The sequence below is a fragment of the Mastigoproctus giganteus genome, chromosome 7 (assembly GCF_048544385.1).
Source record: "Mastigoproctus giganteus isolate SK-2022 chromosome 7, ASM4854438v1, whole genome shotgun sequence".
Taxonomy (NCBI): domain Eukaryota; kingdom Metazoa; phylum Arthropoda; class Arachnida; order Uropygi; family Thelyphonidae; genus Mastigoproctus; species Mastigoproctus giganteus.
The window spans coordinates 121,786,139-121,802,873 of record NC_143581.1 but is presented as its reverse complement, the minus strand read 5'-3'; the positions used below and the strand labels follow the sequence as shown (position 1 = coordinate 121,802,873).

The following is a 16,735-nucleotide window of genomic DNA, read 5'->3' as shown; positions in this document are numbered from 1 at the left end:
CTTTTATAACTTTTTGTTTTAAATATAATAATTCAAATCAAATAGAACACAATATGAACAAATAATACGATTTTTTTGAACAAACTTTCATTTGTTTTGAATTGGATTGTGAATAAATATTTGCTTTTTTACGATCATCTTTACTATTTTTTACTCTCTTTTCAGTTTGTAGTCAATCATTTGCTTAAATGCATTTTCATATACAATAGTGCATGTGTTTCAGTTGAACGTGGTTCGAGCTTACGCGACTGCTAGTTCGGTCTTGTGCTTTCTCTCTTGTAAATTCCTGTGACCACACGTAGCTGTCCACGAATATAAAAACTAAAATTAGTTCATTACCACTTGAACCTTGTGAAAAATTGTTGTTCATAATTACTGCCCTTTTGGAAAGTGTCTGTTCGAACTTCAAACATGAAAGGTGAAACAGGGGATAACCTGAAGCAAGCACACAGCTTTTAAAAAATCGGTGAAATCGAATTTTGACATGTAGACTTCCTGGCATCAAGATTATTCAGACCGAACAAACAAAATCTACTCTTATCGTTTTTTTTTTGTTTTTTTTTTCCCCCTATCTCCAGAAGGTACTGATAGAACTGCCCTTAAATTTCAACCACTGTTAACTTCAACCAACAAGCTGGCTAAACGAATACTTACGTCCATTCTATTAGTTTTTCCCCAATAGCTTGCATTTATGATCCACCTGTTTTTTTATCCCATTTCAATACTGAAAACGCCTGTTTTGTTCATCGGCCCTTCCTCATTATTACAATTTGAGTGCTTTATACATCTCAACCAGATCACCTCCCCAAGTGGTCCAATTTCCAAACTCTATAACCTAGTCTTTTCATAGTCTTTCCTCATATGGACGTCTCTTTGCTGTTCTTACCAATGGGTCGTTCCGTCTTTGGACTCTTTCGGGAAGCTCAGTGTCTCTTTAATTGCAGCATCTAATATACCAAATGCGGCTTTAATTTTGACTTGTATAATGGAACTATAACGTGCTCCACCCTGGATGCAAAGGTGTGATAAATCTGTGTCAAAAAATCGAATCAAACAAAAATTCCTTTCTCTCCCTTAGATTGAGATTCGAACCTATATCCTTTCCATACAGTGTAGGTCAGTGTTTCTCAAAGGGTGTGCCGCGGCACATTAGTGTGCCGCAAAATTTTCTAAGTGTGCCGCGAAATCTTAAAAAAAAATAGCGTCGTTTTTATTTTAACATCATTGTCCGAATATACAGTGGCACCTTGGATTGCGAGTAACTTGGTCTACGAGTGTTTTGCAAGAAGAAGTTTGCGGGAAGAGTATAAATGTTTAGCATTTTATATATTTTGGCAATGTAACATTTAAATTAAGAAATATTTATTTAACAAATATTAAATTAATTGTTCAATTAATTATTTAATTAACAATAAAATATTTCATAATTGAAATGTTTTATTGATATACATCGTAAACATAGTAGGGATATCATATTTCATAGGTTTTTTTTGGTTTTTTTTTTATAAAGCGAAGAATCGGTTTTATATTATTCTGGAATTTCCCTGAGGAGAACCACAACAATTTTACGTAGTTACGCCCGCGGTCAAACGACCTGACCGTTGGGTCATAGCTTTAATTGTTGAATCAAATCTAAAAATGAGGGAAAAATTCTAATGACGCCTTTTTTTTTTTGAAACCGCGAAGAAATGGCATTGAATAATTTTTATTTTTCGTATTTGATTGACTTCCAAGAAATGCGATCCGAATTACCGACATAACATTAAAAGTCATTTAAAAACTTTCAAACATATTAAGTCAGTAGAAGAACCATTTTCACCTAATAGATCAGGCAACCAATCTAAATTAAATTTTCCCACCAAGAATTTATACAAACAGTGGAAGCTGAAGCAAAGTTAAGTTTGTTTGTTTGTGCTCACTCGTCAATACTGGCAATAGACCACCTTGGTGAATTAAGTAAGAATGCATTCCAAGATCAAACAGCCAAAACTTTAAAAATTCATCGAACAAAATGCAACGGCGTTATAAAATATATCCTACATCCCCACTTTCAGAAAGATTTATTATAGTCAGTGCTCAATGACTTTTCAAATTATAGTTTGTTACTAGATGAATCAAACGATATTAGTGTAACAAAACTATTAGGTATTGCAATTGTGTATTATGATGAGCAATTCGATAAAAGAGTTTCTACATTCTTAGCTCTTGTAGAATTAGTATGTAACGCTGAAAATATTTCAAATTCAATTAAAATAACGCTGAAAATATTTCAAATTCAATTAAAATAACGCTGGAAAATTTTAAACTTCCTTTAAATAAATAAATTAATTTTCTGTTTATACTCCGGGACGACCAAACGGTCAGAGGAGTTAACAAGATACACAGAATACAAGAAACAGTACCGTATTCAGCAGTCACGGGCTTGAACCCCGGTCACTCAAGGCACGTGTACTTATGCACCCGCGCGCCTGACCACTAGGCTACGGCATCAGAGCCAGTCTGTTTTCAGTATCATTTAATCTACCTTTCATAATTACAATATACCAAAAATAATATGAAGAATTAGCTGAAACGATTTAAACCAGAATTTAAATAATTTGTGGGCATTGGGACAGATAATGCTAGCGTTATGATTGGAGTTAATAACAGCGTTTATACACATTCGAAGTCTGATGTACCGAAATTGATATTAATTAAATGCGTATGTCATTCTTTGCAATTAGCAGTATCTCATGCAACCTGCGAAACATTCCCTAGAAGTCTAGAATTCATGATCGCTGAAACTTATAACTGGTTTAGTAAATCCACTAGCTGACAAAATCAATTCAAATATTTATACAGTGCCATAAACGATGGTGCAGATCCGAAAAAGATAGTTCATTCGTGTCAAACAAGGTGATTATCCATTGAAGTTGCTATAACAAGAATTTTAGAACAGTATATTGAAATAAAAGCCCATTTTGAAATAACTCGTTTGACTGACAAACGTTATACTGCACAACTTCTTTATTCAATGTTCAAAGATGAAAGTAATTTAGCGTATATTTTATTTTTAAAACCTATCTTATCTGAAGTACAAAGAGTAAACAAATCTTTTGAATCAAATTGAAAAAAATGAGCAACAGTATATAAACATTACTCTTGTTAAATGGGAAAACATCAACAATACAATGAAGTTTTGGTCAGAAGTTTAGAAATATCCAGATGCAAGCGGTGAAAATCCATTTAAAGAAATTAGCCAATTTGCATTGGGTATTTTAATTTTGCCATTATCCAATGCAGATGTGGAAAGAATATTCAGCAACTTAAATCTAGTAAAAAACAAAACACGCAACAGAATCAGTGTTGGCATGGTTAATGCAATCTTATCAGTACGATACGGGCTCAAAAGAGTTGAAAAGTGTTGTAAAAATTGTTTTGTCTGAAGAAGTACTTCGCAAAATAGGTACACAAGAAGCATCTGCTGAAGAGGTATTGAATTTCGAAATTAATTTAGATTTTTAGATATTGATTTTATATTAAAAACAGAAAATAAATAACTATTTATATATACTATTTGTTTGTTTGTACAAAGTACAAACAAATGAAAATTTTAAAAATTTGGCAGGTTAAGTGTTAAAAATAGCGGATTTTGAGTATGCGGCTAGCGGGAAATATTATTAAGAGTTGGCAACACTGTCAGTCAGTCCTCGTATAACACGTGTTTACATTACACGAATTCGATCATACTCGATTTATAAATAGGGGAACGATATCTTATATAACACGAACTGAATTCGCTTATGCACTATTGGCCTTTGTGTTTACAAGAAATGGCAGTCGGACCGGAATCACCCCAACACGATAGGAATGAAGAGAAGATTCTGAAAATGTATTTATGTGTTTTATATCAGTGAAGGGGAAACACATTTCACCATAATAACGTAAAAACCAACACAATGCCAGTTATCGGTATAATCGCAAATGCAATTAGATAGAGTTTACTACCAGTTTATAACAGATTCCACTAGCAGAAACGCAACTGGAAATTGTTTTTATTGTTTTATGGTAGTAACCCTTAGAAATGTGCTTTAGTAAAATGTGAGGTGTTAATAGTGTGTCTCTGCCTTTACGGTGTTGTTTATTCAGTTGCTACATGCGCGCAGCTTTGTTTATTTGTATCAAGCGTGTCTCCTCATTTTGTAATAGTGTGAGCGATGAATCTGTTTAACGACAATGCAATGTCATATTTCCGTGAAATCTTCAAGAGGAGGCAAAGTGTCATTGGAGAGGTTCCTTGTTAAAGTCGCACAAAAAAAAGAATCAAGAGATAGCAGTGATTCCGTTGTGACAGTGAAAGTGGTCCTACCATAAATCCGATTGCTTTACGTATATTCAATTTAAATATTAAAAATATGAAAAGGTATGTATGTATTTTGTATTAATCATTTTTACAGTATATGAATATTTTCGAGTTTTTGAACAAATCAACTGGGTTTCCATGATTTCTTAAGGGATTCAGAGATTCCACTTTTATATACGAGTGCTTTGGATTACGAGCACGTTTCCGGAACGAATTATGCTCGCAAACCAAGGTACCACTGTACGTACAATACCATTAATGATACGTACAATACTATTAATGATACGTACAATACCATTAATAAGAATAAAGTACACGAAGGATCTTTTGTTGACGAATTGAAATTGACATATCCGAATACAGGGGCGTCTGCAGTTCAGGCGCCAACACTATTTGAATAAAGATCAATTATCTGTCGCCCGCAGACCACGTGAATCGGACCGACGCGATACTGTATAAGTGCGCAGCGCCCCTGAATTACCTCATAAAGTCAAAATACGGGATCCCATCTCTAGTTCTCTGGGAGTTGTACGTGTAGGCATGCGGCGTATTACGTGTTTATATATATCGTGTTAATATTGTCATTTTAAACTGTGTTTGTGTTGTAAAGTGAATAATTTAGGGTTATTCTACAAAACCGTTTTTTGTTTATTAGAAAAAACTGAAAATGGATATACGAAAATTTTTAAATAAAAACAAAACTATTGATGTCGGCGACAGTAGTTCTGCAGCAGATACAAATATATCCATTGAAAATAGTGATAATATGAACAATACCAGCGCCGATGAATCTCAGCCAAAAAGATCGAAAATTAGTACAAGAAAATATAATGAAGATTACTTAAATTTTGGTTTTACGTGGACAGGGGACATAAATTTCCCCTTACCTTTATGTGTTGTATGTGGACATAAAAAAGCAAACAGTGCAATGGTTCCTAGCAAGCTAAAACGCCATATGGAAAAGTTCATCGAAATTTGATGTCTAAAGACAAAAGGTATTTTGAACGATTAATGACAAATACTGTACTGCCAAACAAATACAAAAATTGGAAAACACAATAAAAGTGTCTGACAAAGCACAAATTGCCTCCTATGAAGTAGCGCAACTTATTGCACAAAAAGGGAAACCTCATTCGATTGGAGAAACGTTGATCGGTCCTCCTTGTCGTATAATGGTGAAATGTATGTTCGGCAAAGATGCAAAAGCTGAAATAAATAAAATTCCTCTTTCCAGCGATACTATAAGTCGAAGAATAATCGATATGTCGGAAAATATAGTAGAAAATGTTCAACAAAAACTTGATGGTCAAATTTTTGCTCTGCAAATAGATGAGTCAACAGATATCAGCGGGAAAGCACAATTAATGGGATTTGTTCGATTCATTAACGGAGATTTAATTATGAACCAATTTTTATTTTGTCAAGAATTGCCAGGAAGAACGACAGGAAGAGAAATATTTAATTGTGTAGATAACTTTTTCGAAAAGACAAAGTTATCGTGGAATTTTTGTACAGGAATTTGTACAGATGGTGCTGCATCGATGATCGGACCTGAAAAAGGTTTTTTGGCGTTTGCAAAACAAAAAAATTCAAATCTTATTTCTACACATGGCATTATTCATCGAGAAGCTTTAGTAGGCAAAACTCTCCCGACAGAATTAAGCATTGTACTAGATGACGTAAAAAAAATTGTTAACTATATTAAAAGCAGACCTTTAAAATCACGAATTTTCAAAGAATTATGCGACAGCATGGAATCTAACTACAATTGTTTATTGTAGTTAGATTCCACAAAGCCAACGAATATCATTACATAATGATATTCGTTAGCTTTCTAGAGGAAAGGTTTTAGCCCGTGTATTTGAATTGCGAGCAGAACTTTGTACATTTTTTAAAAATGAAATAAATACAGCAGGAAAACAAAAGAAACGTATGAAAATACAAAAATTTTATGTTGTTTTAAGAATGAATTGTGGTGTGCAAAACTGGCTTACATAGAACATATATTTGCACATCTTAATATTTTAAATACTAGTTTACAAGGGCGAAACGAAAATATCTTAACGTCAACAGATAAGTTAATTGCTTTTGATAAAAAATTATGCTTGTGGATGAATAAACTTGATGAAAATAATTTAGCTATGTTTCCTAAGATTCCTGAACAGATGAGAAATTTTCTTGCACCAGTGGTGAAAAACCATTTGGAATTGCTTCAAAAGGCAATAAAAACATATTTTCCATCTATTAAATCGGAAAAACATGACTGGATTCGAAATCCTTTTATTAATGATACATCAAACTGGAATCTTTGTCTTGAAGAAGAGGAAGAACTGATTTCCCTTTCATCCGATCGAACATTAAAAATCAAACATTCGGAATTTCATTTGGATACTTTTTGGATTTCAGTCAGAGATGAATATCCAAAGTTATCTAAAAGAGCAATAAATATTTTACTCCAATTTTCTACGTCGTATTTATGTGAGTTAGGATTTTCAACTCTCACTAACATGAAAAATAAAAAACGATCAAGATTGGAAAATGTCGAAGATGACCTGCGAGTTGCTCTGTCTGAAATAAGACCTGATATAGCAGAAATAACAAAACATCGCCAATCACATATTTCACATTGACTATAATTTTTTAAATAAAAATTCATTTGATTTCTATCAAATATTTGAATAATTTAAAGCTTTGTTGAAGGCGTACATATTTTCTTTTTGTAATTATTTATTTAATTATTTTTATATTTTATTTTGGTTGTAAGAATTGTTTGCATAACACAGATATAATATAAGTATAAATAAAAAAATTGTTATACAGTATTATTTTTCGTTCTATTTATTTAATTTAGAAATTTCTTCTTCTATGACTACGTAGGTGTGCCGCGAAATTTTTCTTCTTTGGAAAATGTGCCGCGAGAGTAAAAAGATTGAGAAACACTGGTGTAGGTGAATGGTTATTATTACCACTGTTCTAGTCTTGAAAGAGCATCTAGAGAAGAGTAACTGTGCAATTTGAAAGACAATTGAACAGCATAATAGCAGAACTTTTAAACTTCGTGTTTTATAGTATTTTTAGATTCATAAAAAATATGGTAAAAAGATATAAATTTATTATGACTTGTTGGAGATGTTTAGAGAAAATGGACTGCTCTGGTCATAGTGCGCTGGTTCGCACATGATTCATCGATATTCACAAGCCGATTGCTGCATTACGTTTTAAGAATTCTACAAAAAAATTAAGAAGATTAGTAACTTTCAATCACACCTGCTGGAAGCTGATTTCCATCTCCACTCCCCAAGCTCCAGTGTTCCTACCTCCTCCGGGTCTAGCTCTTTCATCAACAAATCACCCTTATCCACCTGTCAAGCTTCATATAAGGGTTTTTTTTTTTTTTTTGGTTTTTTTTTTTTTTGGATTACTGGTAATTTAAACACACACATACATAATGTTTCGTATCTACCACGCGATCAGTGAGGAATGCCTATAGTTTTAAAGAAAAGGTTGGGCTTTGAATCATTTACTTCTCCGGGTGAGTGGTGAGAAAAAGATCAAGAGCGTTAGGCGTGGGGCTAGAATTGAAATTATCTTAGGTCGTTTGAAAATATTTGGTAACGGCTAATTTTGTACGCTAATGTGTCACTCTTATAGTACTTCGCTTTACATGGTTTTTCTGGGCAAAGTGTGCATGTCTGTCTGCTGGCGACTTGCATGTTGATGACCCCAGAATAATTGGTAAAGCTCGAGAGTGTAGCAGTATACCATAGTTCAAGCTTGCCAAATACGATTAATGATTCTTTCATTGTCGAAATAATTAAGTATCAATTCCTCTGGCGTAGCTGGCGTGTCGAAGTAGAAATAGAATATTTAATTCACGGAGAGAACCTTCTTCCCTTCGCCTGAGATTGGTCTACTGCAGCCTGACTGAAAAAGTATTTAAGAATTCCTTCAGTCTTCGATGAAAATCGAATGCAGACCCCTCCAAAAAAAGTAACAAAAGCGGCAAAATCGTAACTGACACGGAGGACAATCAGGATTGTCTTGTGTTCTGGTAGGTAAATGAACACTTTGCCTAAGGTCATTAATAATAGCAAATGCTTCAAACGACTCTATCAGCTGGGTCGGTAGATCTAGAAATTTGAATCCGGCTACAGGTACGGAAACTCTAATTATCACTGTTAGAAAAATTAGATTTAAAAATCGGTAAATAGAGTTTCAAAGAAAAAAAATCAAAAGGTTCTCAGGGATTTGTAGAAATAGCTTAGAAAAACGGAGACAAGAAATTAATTTGGTTGAATGATGAGATAAAGAAATTTAAACGATTAATTATCACAAATAAGAAGTGACCGACGAAAGTGATACTCGTGATTCTGTGGATAAAACTAAAAGAGGTTCGTAGGGTGAAATAGACTTCACTGAGAAATATTCCGGAAATGAATTAGGAATTTCTGGAGATATTTTGATCCTTTTAGCAGGTACCGTAACAATAATAATTTCACTGTTACAATTAATAAAAACTAAAAGATATCCTGGGTAACTCTTCAAATATTATACAGGGTGTCTCAAAAACACACGGCATAACTTCAGGAATGAGTTCCTCATATGTAGACAATAAAAATATTTTATTTCAACATAGTTCCGGAAATGCTTGGTTTCCGAGTTTTGAAGGTCTTTCTATGACACTTAACTGTTCACATCACCTTATAGTAATTGTTCAAAATGTCCACCTTCTGCCTGAATCCAGGCCTCACACTGACGTCTCATGGACTCGCGAAGACGATGCCAAATTCCTGGCATGTTTCGTATTTTCTCACAACCTGCCACAATTCGATTGTGGAGAGTTTCCACATCAGCCACCGGAGTTGAATACACCAATGAATTTAAATGGCCCCACAAGAAGAAATCTAGTGGGTTTAAATCAGTGAGCGTGGAGGCCAGGCAGTCGGTCCACCCCTCTACTTCAGGAGTCTTAGATCTTGGTCGTCGTCTGTCGGCAGCACGAGGTGTAAAGGTCCCATGTTCACAAAGGCGGCGATGGATACCTTCAAACGTTTTCCTGTCTGGGCATCTTCGTTCTGAGAACCTTTCGTGGTACAAACGACGAGCCTCCAGAGCATTGCCGTTCGCCAAACCGCACATAAAGTGCATATCCGCTTGCTCCTGATTTGAGTACATGGTTAGAATGGAAAACCACCAGATTCTGTCAAGTCCTTGTGATGAAGGAAATCACCTGCGGGAGATGAGACATTTCGGTTAATAACTCGGGAACCAAGCATTTCCGGAACTATGTTGATATAAAATATTTTTATTGTCTACCTATGAGGAACTCAATCCTTAAGTTATGCCGTGTATTTTGGAGACACCCTGTATATACATTAAGTTATATAATACACGCTTCTCATCGTGAGCACGCACAGCAATAAACATTACCCTTTCGTTTGTATCACCTTTTTTTTTTTTTGTTAGTTATTGGCGCATCGGCTTCTGTAGCCATATTGCACCTCCCAAGGTTTTTGCATTTTCTACTCTGATCCAAGCCCGAGGCAGGATTCGAACCCGTGACCTTTCGGTTGCCAGTCAGCCACTTACCCACCCGGTTAGCCCGGTCGGCTTGTATCACCTGCAGAATAAAAAAAATGTATGTAAACCCCTAGCCGTGAAGACTGTTGTGTACAGCAATGTGCCTTCTGTATCTTCTTCTTCTTTGTATTCACATTGCTTGATTTACTCGTGCCTTCCTCTTAAATATGTAGATCAATTGCATAGGCGTCTGGTGTCGGGACATTGCAACCCATAAAACTTCGATGTCCATGCAGGTTTTCGGTTCAAGAACAGAATGCAAACCAGCATTGGGCTAAAGCATGAATACATCGTTCACATCATCTTGTGGGCCGTGTAAGCTCTACGTTAATGACATAGCGCCTATACGGCCAGCTTAGTTCTCAAGCACCATTGCAGATTGGTTGTGCAAGTCAAAGATCGGAACCATGTGATCCGGGAGACTACAAAAAAAATAATGTTTTTTGTTTTCTTTTTTTTTTTTTTCGGAAGTGGGAAAACTTTGAGCGAGATAGTGGAAGTGGCGCTATCTGTTACATCTACCTGATATCAGAGATCATAATTATGTTCCAGTCATAACTAGGTTACTCAGTAACGTTTTGTCTTTATGTTTTATCCTTACTAACCTTTTATAGTCGATCTAGAGCCAGAAAGGTTGGCATCACTATAGTTGAGAGTAGAGGGTGACCTGTGGCATCCTGGGTGAGCATGGTCCCAAAAATTATGGGTTACAGTCACCTAATTTGCTCCAGTGAACATGTGAACATGTTCACTTTAATGGTCAAGGCGTTGTCCCACAATCTCTTAATGTTAAGGGAAATGCCAAAGGCGTAAGCCAAATAAGCCGTTGCTTAGGGCCCTTGCTATCTGATGGGAGGGTATCACCGTTTTCTTATATGAGGATAAAAATCTATAATTACACATTTTAGGGCTTCTTCGCATATAAATCTGGCCCTGGCTCCATAAGTAGTGCTGAATGCGTAGCTCAGTAAACGGCATTTCTGATACGTATAATTCATTCAAATGCTGCAATTTTGTCTCGTCAGGATATTGAGGTCATCAAATAACAGGTGACGTCAAGATTCTCCTGCAAAAAGGAAACAAACTACACTAGTGTGCAAAATTTAAGGACCAGTAAGGTTTTCACCTGTGACTTCTCATAAGAGTGGCCTGGATATGGGAAAAGCACACCAAAGGAACCTCGAAAGGTACAGAAACGATAAAGGAAATAACATCGACACAAAAACGGAAACATAACGGTACAGAGCGTCTTCATTCAAAAATGGCAACATAGCACTGGCTGCCATGATACAGATGCGTCATTGCCAAAGACGGAACAAAGGAAAGATGTGGTAGGAGATATGGCCTCAGTAGGAGATATGGCCACCCCTAATGTCGAGGCAGGCTTTGCAACAACATTGCTCTAAATATGGACTCGTTAAGTCCATACTTAGAGCAATGTTGTTGATAAGTTCTTGCGGTAACATCGTCCATTCCTGTCAGCGCCATTTTCAGCTGGTGAACATTTTCTCGTTGGGGTGCACGTGCCACAAGGTGTCTCCCCAGAGCGTCCCATATCTGTTCGATGCGGTTTAGATCAACGGAACGGGCAGGTGAATCCATACGAACAATGTCCTCACTTTCCAAAAGCATATCAACAGCTGCAGTGCTATGGGATGTGGCGTTATCATCCATAAACACGAACTCGGGGCCAATGGCATCTCGGAACAGACGCACATGGAGGATTACATCAGTATAGTAGCGTGCTCGGTTATAGTACCGCCTTCCAGTATCTGGAGTTGTGTACGTCCATCGAAGATAACGCCTCCACAGACGAGAACACCTCGACCGCTATATCGATCCCTTTCAGTGATGTTTGCGGAGTGATATCGTGTGACAACCTCTCGCCAGATTAGCTGACGTCCAGAATCGCTGCTGAGACCGAATCTACTCTCATCAGTAAAGAGTACCTTAAGAAAAGATTTTAAGGTTATAACCTTATATATAACCTTTAGAAATAGTATTGGTCCTTAAATTTTGCACACCAATGTATAAATAATAATCCACAGAGAACTCCCCCAGAACCTGTAGTAGAAGTATTTCTAGATATCCTGATGATTTACAAAAATCACGGTCCTTACTTGTGAGACAGCACCAAGGAACCACAGTACAATAGAGAAGTAATTTTGGAACTGATAGATAAGAGCAAAGATACTTATAGCAACGAAAGCGGCTTGCAGGTCGATGAACGGGACTGCAACTTCCTGTTATATTTTTAATTCATGAACGACTACCGTGCTAGTGAACGAGAGATTGGTGATTGTTCGTTCCCGTGGCAAGTAAAGTAGATATCGAGGAACGACATAGAACTTTGAACAGGCTAAATGCAGTTTCAATCGGACGGAATCGGAAATTCAATCTTGCTTAATTATTGCTGAGTTTTGAATTTCGTTGCTTTCTCGGTCGTTTGCACAAAGCAGTGACATTCAATCAGCTAGCAAAAGCTCAGTGCACACGAGACAATTGAGTGCAAAAAAAAGACTAAAAGTAGCAGGATAGCCACGGTGACAATTCCATCATCCGTCTCGACATCGTTATTTGGAAAATTTTCTTAATTTGAATCAATACTTCAAACCATTTTAAAAATAAGATAATACATACTAACTATAATACATACTAGAAAACAAACAAATCACAGTACTTTTAATAATGCATACCAGTTATACTGTTTAGCACAATAAATAAAATTCTATAAAGGAATTATTAATTTTGTCTTAAGAGTTCCCGCCAAAATTCCCTTTAATGAAGATCGTATGAATATTAAGCTATAACTTATTAAGGACAACTAAAATAATAAAATTAGCTTAACCTACGCGATTAGGAGGTTCGAATCTATTTATTTTCTACAGTTTAGAATACTATTAATTTTATGCGCCTACATTATGAAACAATAGCATAATCAAAGGGGAGGGAGAAATAATATCTATTTTACGAAATCGATTATCGAAATATAATACTATTATCGAAATAATATGCTGCTAAAAATATATATTAATAGTAATCTTTAAAATTAATAGATTTCTTTAAAAATTTATTTGAAAACAAAAATATAAATTTCGCAATGAAACTTGAACGTTTCTTACTAAAGTACAATGTGTTAGATAAAGAAATCCAACAACGGCACGGTCCACCACTAGAATTATGGAATCCAAATTTTTATGTCCGAACTTGGTTGTGGTTTCATCATTCTTCTGTTGACCAACAAACAAAAAGGGCAGTCACACAAGAGTACGTAATCGATCCTGTATGGGAATTTATATGATTCTTCTGAACAGTATTTTTTTATATTATTTTGGAGTTTGTTTTTTTTTTTCTTTTCTGATTTTTAAAATTTTTCTCTTTGTTTTTTAATTCTGAAATTTTTATTTAATAGTTATAAATAAATACTGAACAAATATTCTAATCTTTTACTTATTTATTTTTGCAAATGAAAAAAGGGTAGGTAACTATTTGTAGTTAATCGACGAGCGTTCCTGTACTATTTTTTTTAGCAATACACCTCTGCCCATATGTAATTGATATCTATCAATTACGTGATTGATAGATATACAGTTACTTAGTCTTAAGTTACAGGTTTGTTGAGAAATTACAGTTCTCTTTATAAATTTTAAAAATTTCTCTATATAAATTTCTCTGTTTAAATTAAGTGAGTGAATATTGTTCACTCACTTGGAATAAAAAATCAAGCTCACAGAAGTGCAAATCACGAGCTACGTGCTCACAATATCGCGTAGAAAAGTAAAATTGCGTGCGATGACGGCAACTAGCATTAAAAAAAACGTTGCCCCTGGAGAGGGATAGTAGCGTGTTAGTTATTAGCGATTGCAGAAATAGCAGGGAAGGAGATTTGACTGGCAAACATCTGATTTAACGATGATTTTTGAGGGACATAAAGAATTGTATGAAGATGGTTATTTTAGTGAACTGAATTATAACAGGCATCTCATAGGACTATATGTAAGTGGAAATTTTCCTGTTTTTTTATTGAGAATACAGTGAGCTGTCGACGACAACATTTATTCGCTGAAAGAAAAGTATAGTAAAGATTGTTGGATTTAATATGCTCGTTTGATTACCGTTAATACGATTTAGTCAAAAAGTGGTTTTTGGAGCTTAGTATAATAAAGTTTTCTTCATGCAGAGATTCTATTAATCAATGAGGAAGTATAAAGCTGAACGTATGTGATATATCGAATATCACGTACATGATATATCGAACAGCACGCTAACTGGAGGGGGAGACTGAAAAAATCTCCGGAAAAAAATATAGTGAAGACTGAAAATAACAGGCAATATAGAACATCTTTGAAATTATAATTTTCTCCATTTTCGCGCTGCAACCTAACAACCTTGTGAGGATTGAAAATATGCCCCCTTTGTACATGTTTAAAAATGAAAAAGTGAAAGCCGTTAATGGGGAACATTTTTGAAATTGTTATTGCTTCCATTTACAGATTGCTACCAAACAACTTTTGAGGATATGGAGTGTATTTCCCTAACCTTATGGGGATAGGGGATATATCCACCCTATGGCCTTTGCTAATTCTGAAAAGTGTCTGGCTAATGTCAAACACTTTTGAAATTAGCATTACTTCTTCCCCTTTCGGAAACTAAAAGCAATATTACCAAACCAATTAATTTTACTGCTAATAAAAGTTTTAAATTTACTTTAAATTTTAATGAATACGGAAGTATAATGTTGCGCGAAACTATATAATATTAAACTGATTTTGAAAAAATGGCATAATTTTAGTATAAATATATTGTGAAATATATTGATTGAAATGTGTGCGCGCGCCTACTCACTACGATTTTTGAATGCTTGATTATGATTTTATTGGTGTCTAAGGCTGTTATACGCCGTTTTGAATGCATTTCATTAATTGTATATATTATTCAGTATAATGATAATTAACTGAATTTGCATTTGATGTGTTCGGACACTCGCATTCACAAAAAAGCGCGAGATAGAACCATTTAGTTGTGATAAATATGAATTTTATTCTCAGAATGTCCTTATTCTCATAGTTTTTTTCTTGTCTTTTATTATTTAAAATGGTTTAGGTATTGCATTCTAGTATATTTAATTAAAAAAGTGTTTTCTTATTTATAGTTTGTAAAGATGTATATACGCTTTCAGGGTTTTTTTTTTTTTTTTTTTTTACAGGATTCAAACAACATAGTAATAAATTAAAGAATCATTCGCGGCTTGAAAAACACATGAACTCAAGTTACAAGAAAGGGACGGAGGTAATACAAGTTACAAAAATACTAATTTATGAGGATAACGTAGCCGTGTGGTCAGGCCGATTCAGATTGAGGGTGCAGTCGTACACGATCTCTTAGTCGACTTTGCGTCAAGCCCGTAACTGCTAAATGCGATTAATGATTGTATTCGTTATATATTGTAAACTCCTCCATAGTTTACATTTTAGTTTTCCAAAAATTTGTTTTTGAAGAAAATTTCATTTATTTCTTTTGTGGTTTAATCTTAGTTTAAGAGGTGGCACCTTAACTTTAGCATTTTGACAAATGGATAAAGTTTCTTGTAATCATATTGCACGTTCTGTACAAATATTTTAATATCATTACTAAAGAATATTTTTATTTCAAAGCACATTTTGTTTACGAACCGACACAAACAGAAGTTAAATGTTGTTGAGGTGGAACTTGTGTATCATGATCTGTGCGCAAAATGGAAATCAGTGTACAGTTAATGTGGTGGCTGCTGAATATTATAAATACCTTGTCTAAAAAAAAGAAAGAACATTTTTAAGGGATAGGGGCGCAATTGGTTGCTTAGAATATGATAAATAGTTAGTTGTTCTTACCAGTCAAGTTATCTGTCCTCTAGTTCGTCATTATAATTTCGGAGCTCTGACTTCATATGCCACATGGAAACTCACATCGAAAAAACGCTTTACAACTGTCTTTTTGCGGCGCCTCCGTAGCCGGGTGGGAAGGAGCAGCAGTGCATAGCACACGCTTCTTGATTAGACCGGGGTTCGAGCCCGTCACCACCAAATACGGAGAATGCGGAAAGGTCAGGGAATGACCACCGCATATCCCGGAGCAATATGGCCTTAGTTGCTAATGCTCCTAAAAACCAAATAACAAACAAACAAACAACTGTCTTTCTGAGTATCCTCACCAGAAATCACCTGCTATTTGATGAGGAAGCAGTCAGTTCTGAAACAGCCTGTCATAGCAAAGTTTCATCTTTTAAACAAATGGTCAATTAACCTTTTTGGCGCAGCCGTTTGTTTCAAAGCAATGCAATTCCAGGCCGAATCATTGCAATGACAAAGATTGTTCTGCTCTCAGAATTATGACCACTGAAGATGATCCCATTATCATCGAACACCAGGATGAAGCGGTGGATTCCCGCTCTGGGGCCCCCCAGACAAGCAAGAGAAAGAATAGGAAGGTTATAGTCCCAAATTCACACTGGGAGACACGCTCACACACTGAACCTAAAGCACATCCGTAGCCAGGTGTGAAGGAGCAGCAGTGCGTAGCACATGCTTCTTGATTAGACCGGGGTTCGAGCCCGTCACCACCAAATATGGAAAGGTCAGGGAATGACCACCGCATATCCCTGAGCAAAAATGGCCTTAGTTGCTAATGCTCCTAAAAACCAAATAACAACAACAACACTGAGCCTAAGAAGCCAAAAGAAACACACGACAACCAGCGAAGTCAAAAAGACGCCAGCCAGGAGAAACAACCGGAATCGCCTCTGGATCCCACCCTGCCAGAGGGCACCGTACATGA

The 16,735-nt window shown here is 35.5% G+C and overlaps 1 protein-coding gene across 1 annotated transcript; it reads left to right on the top strand.

Annotated features, from left to right (window-relative positions):
- The first annotated feature begins 5,514 nt into the window (after nt 1–5,514).
- LOC150083172 (zinc finger BED domain-containing protein 5-like) lies at nt 5,515–6,123 on the top strand. The gene has a single exon (XM_090378416.1). It carries the CDS (start codon nt 5,515–5,517, stop codon nt 6,121–6,123), a length of 609 nt encoding a protein of 202 aa, XP_090234542.1.
- Nucleotides 6,124–16,735: the final 10,612 nt, after the last annotated feature.

What these genes read in the sequence shown, in the direction of transcription:
- LOC150083172 (XM_090378416.1), top strand. Translation starts at nt 5,515, where the DNA reads ATGGTGAAATGTATGTTCGGCAAAGATGCAAAAGCTGAAATAAATAAA.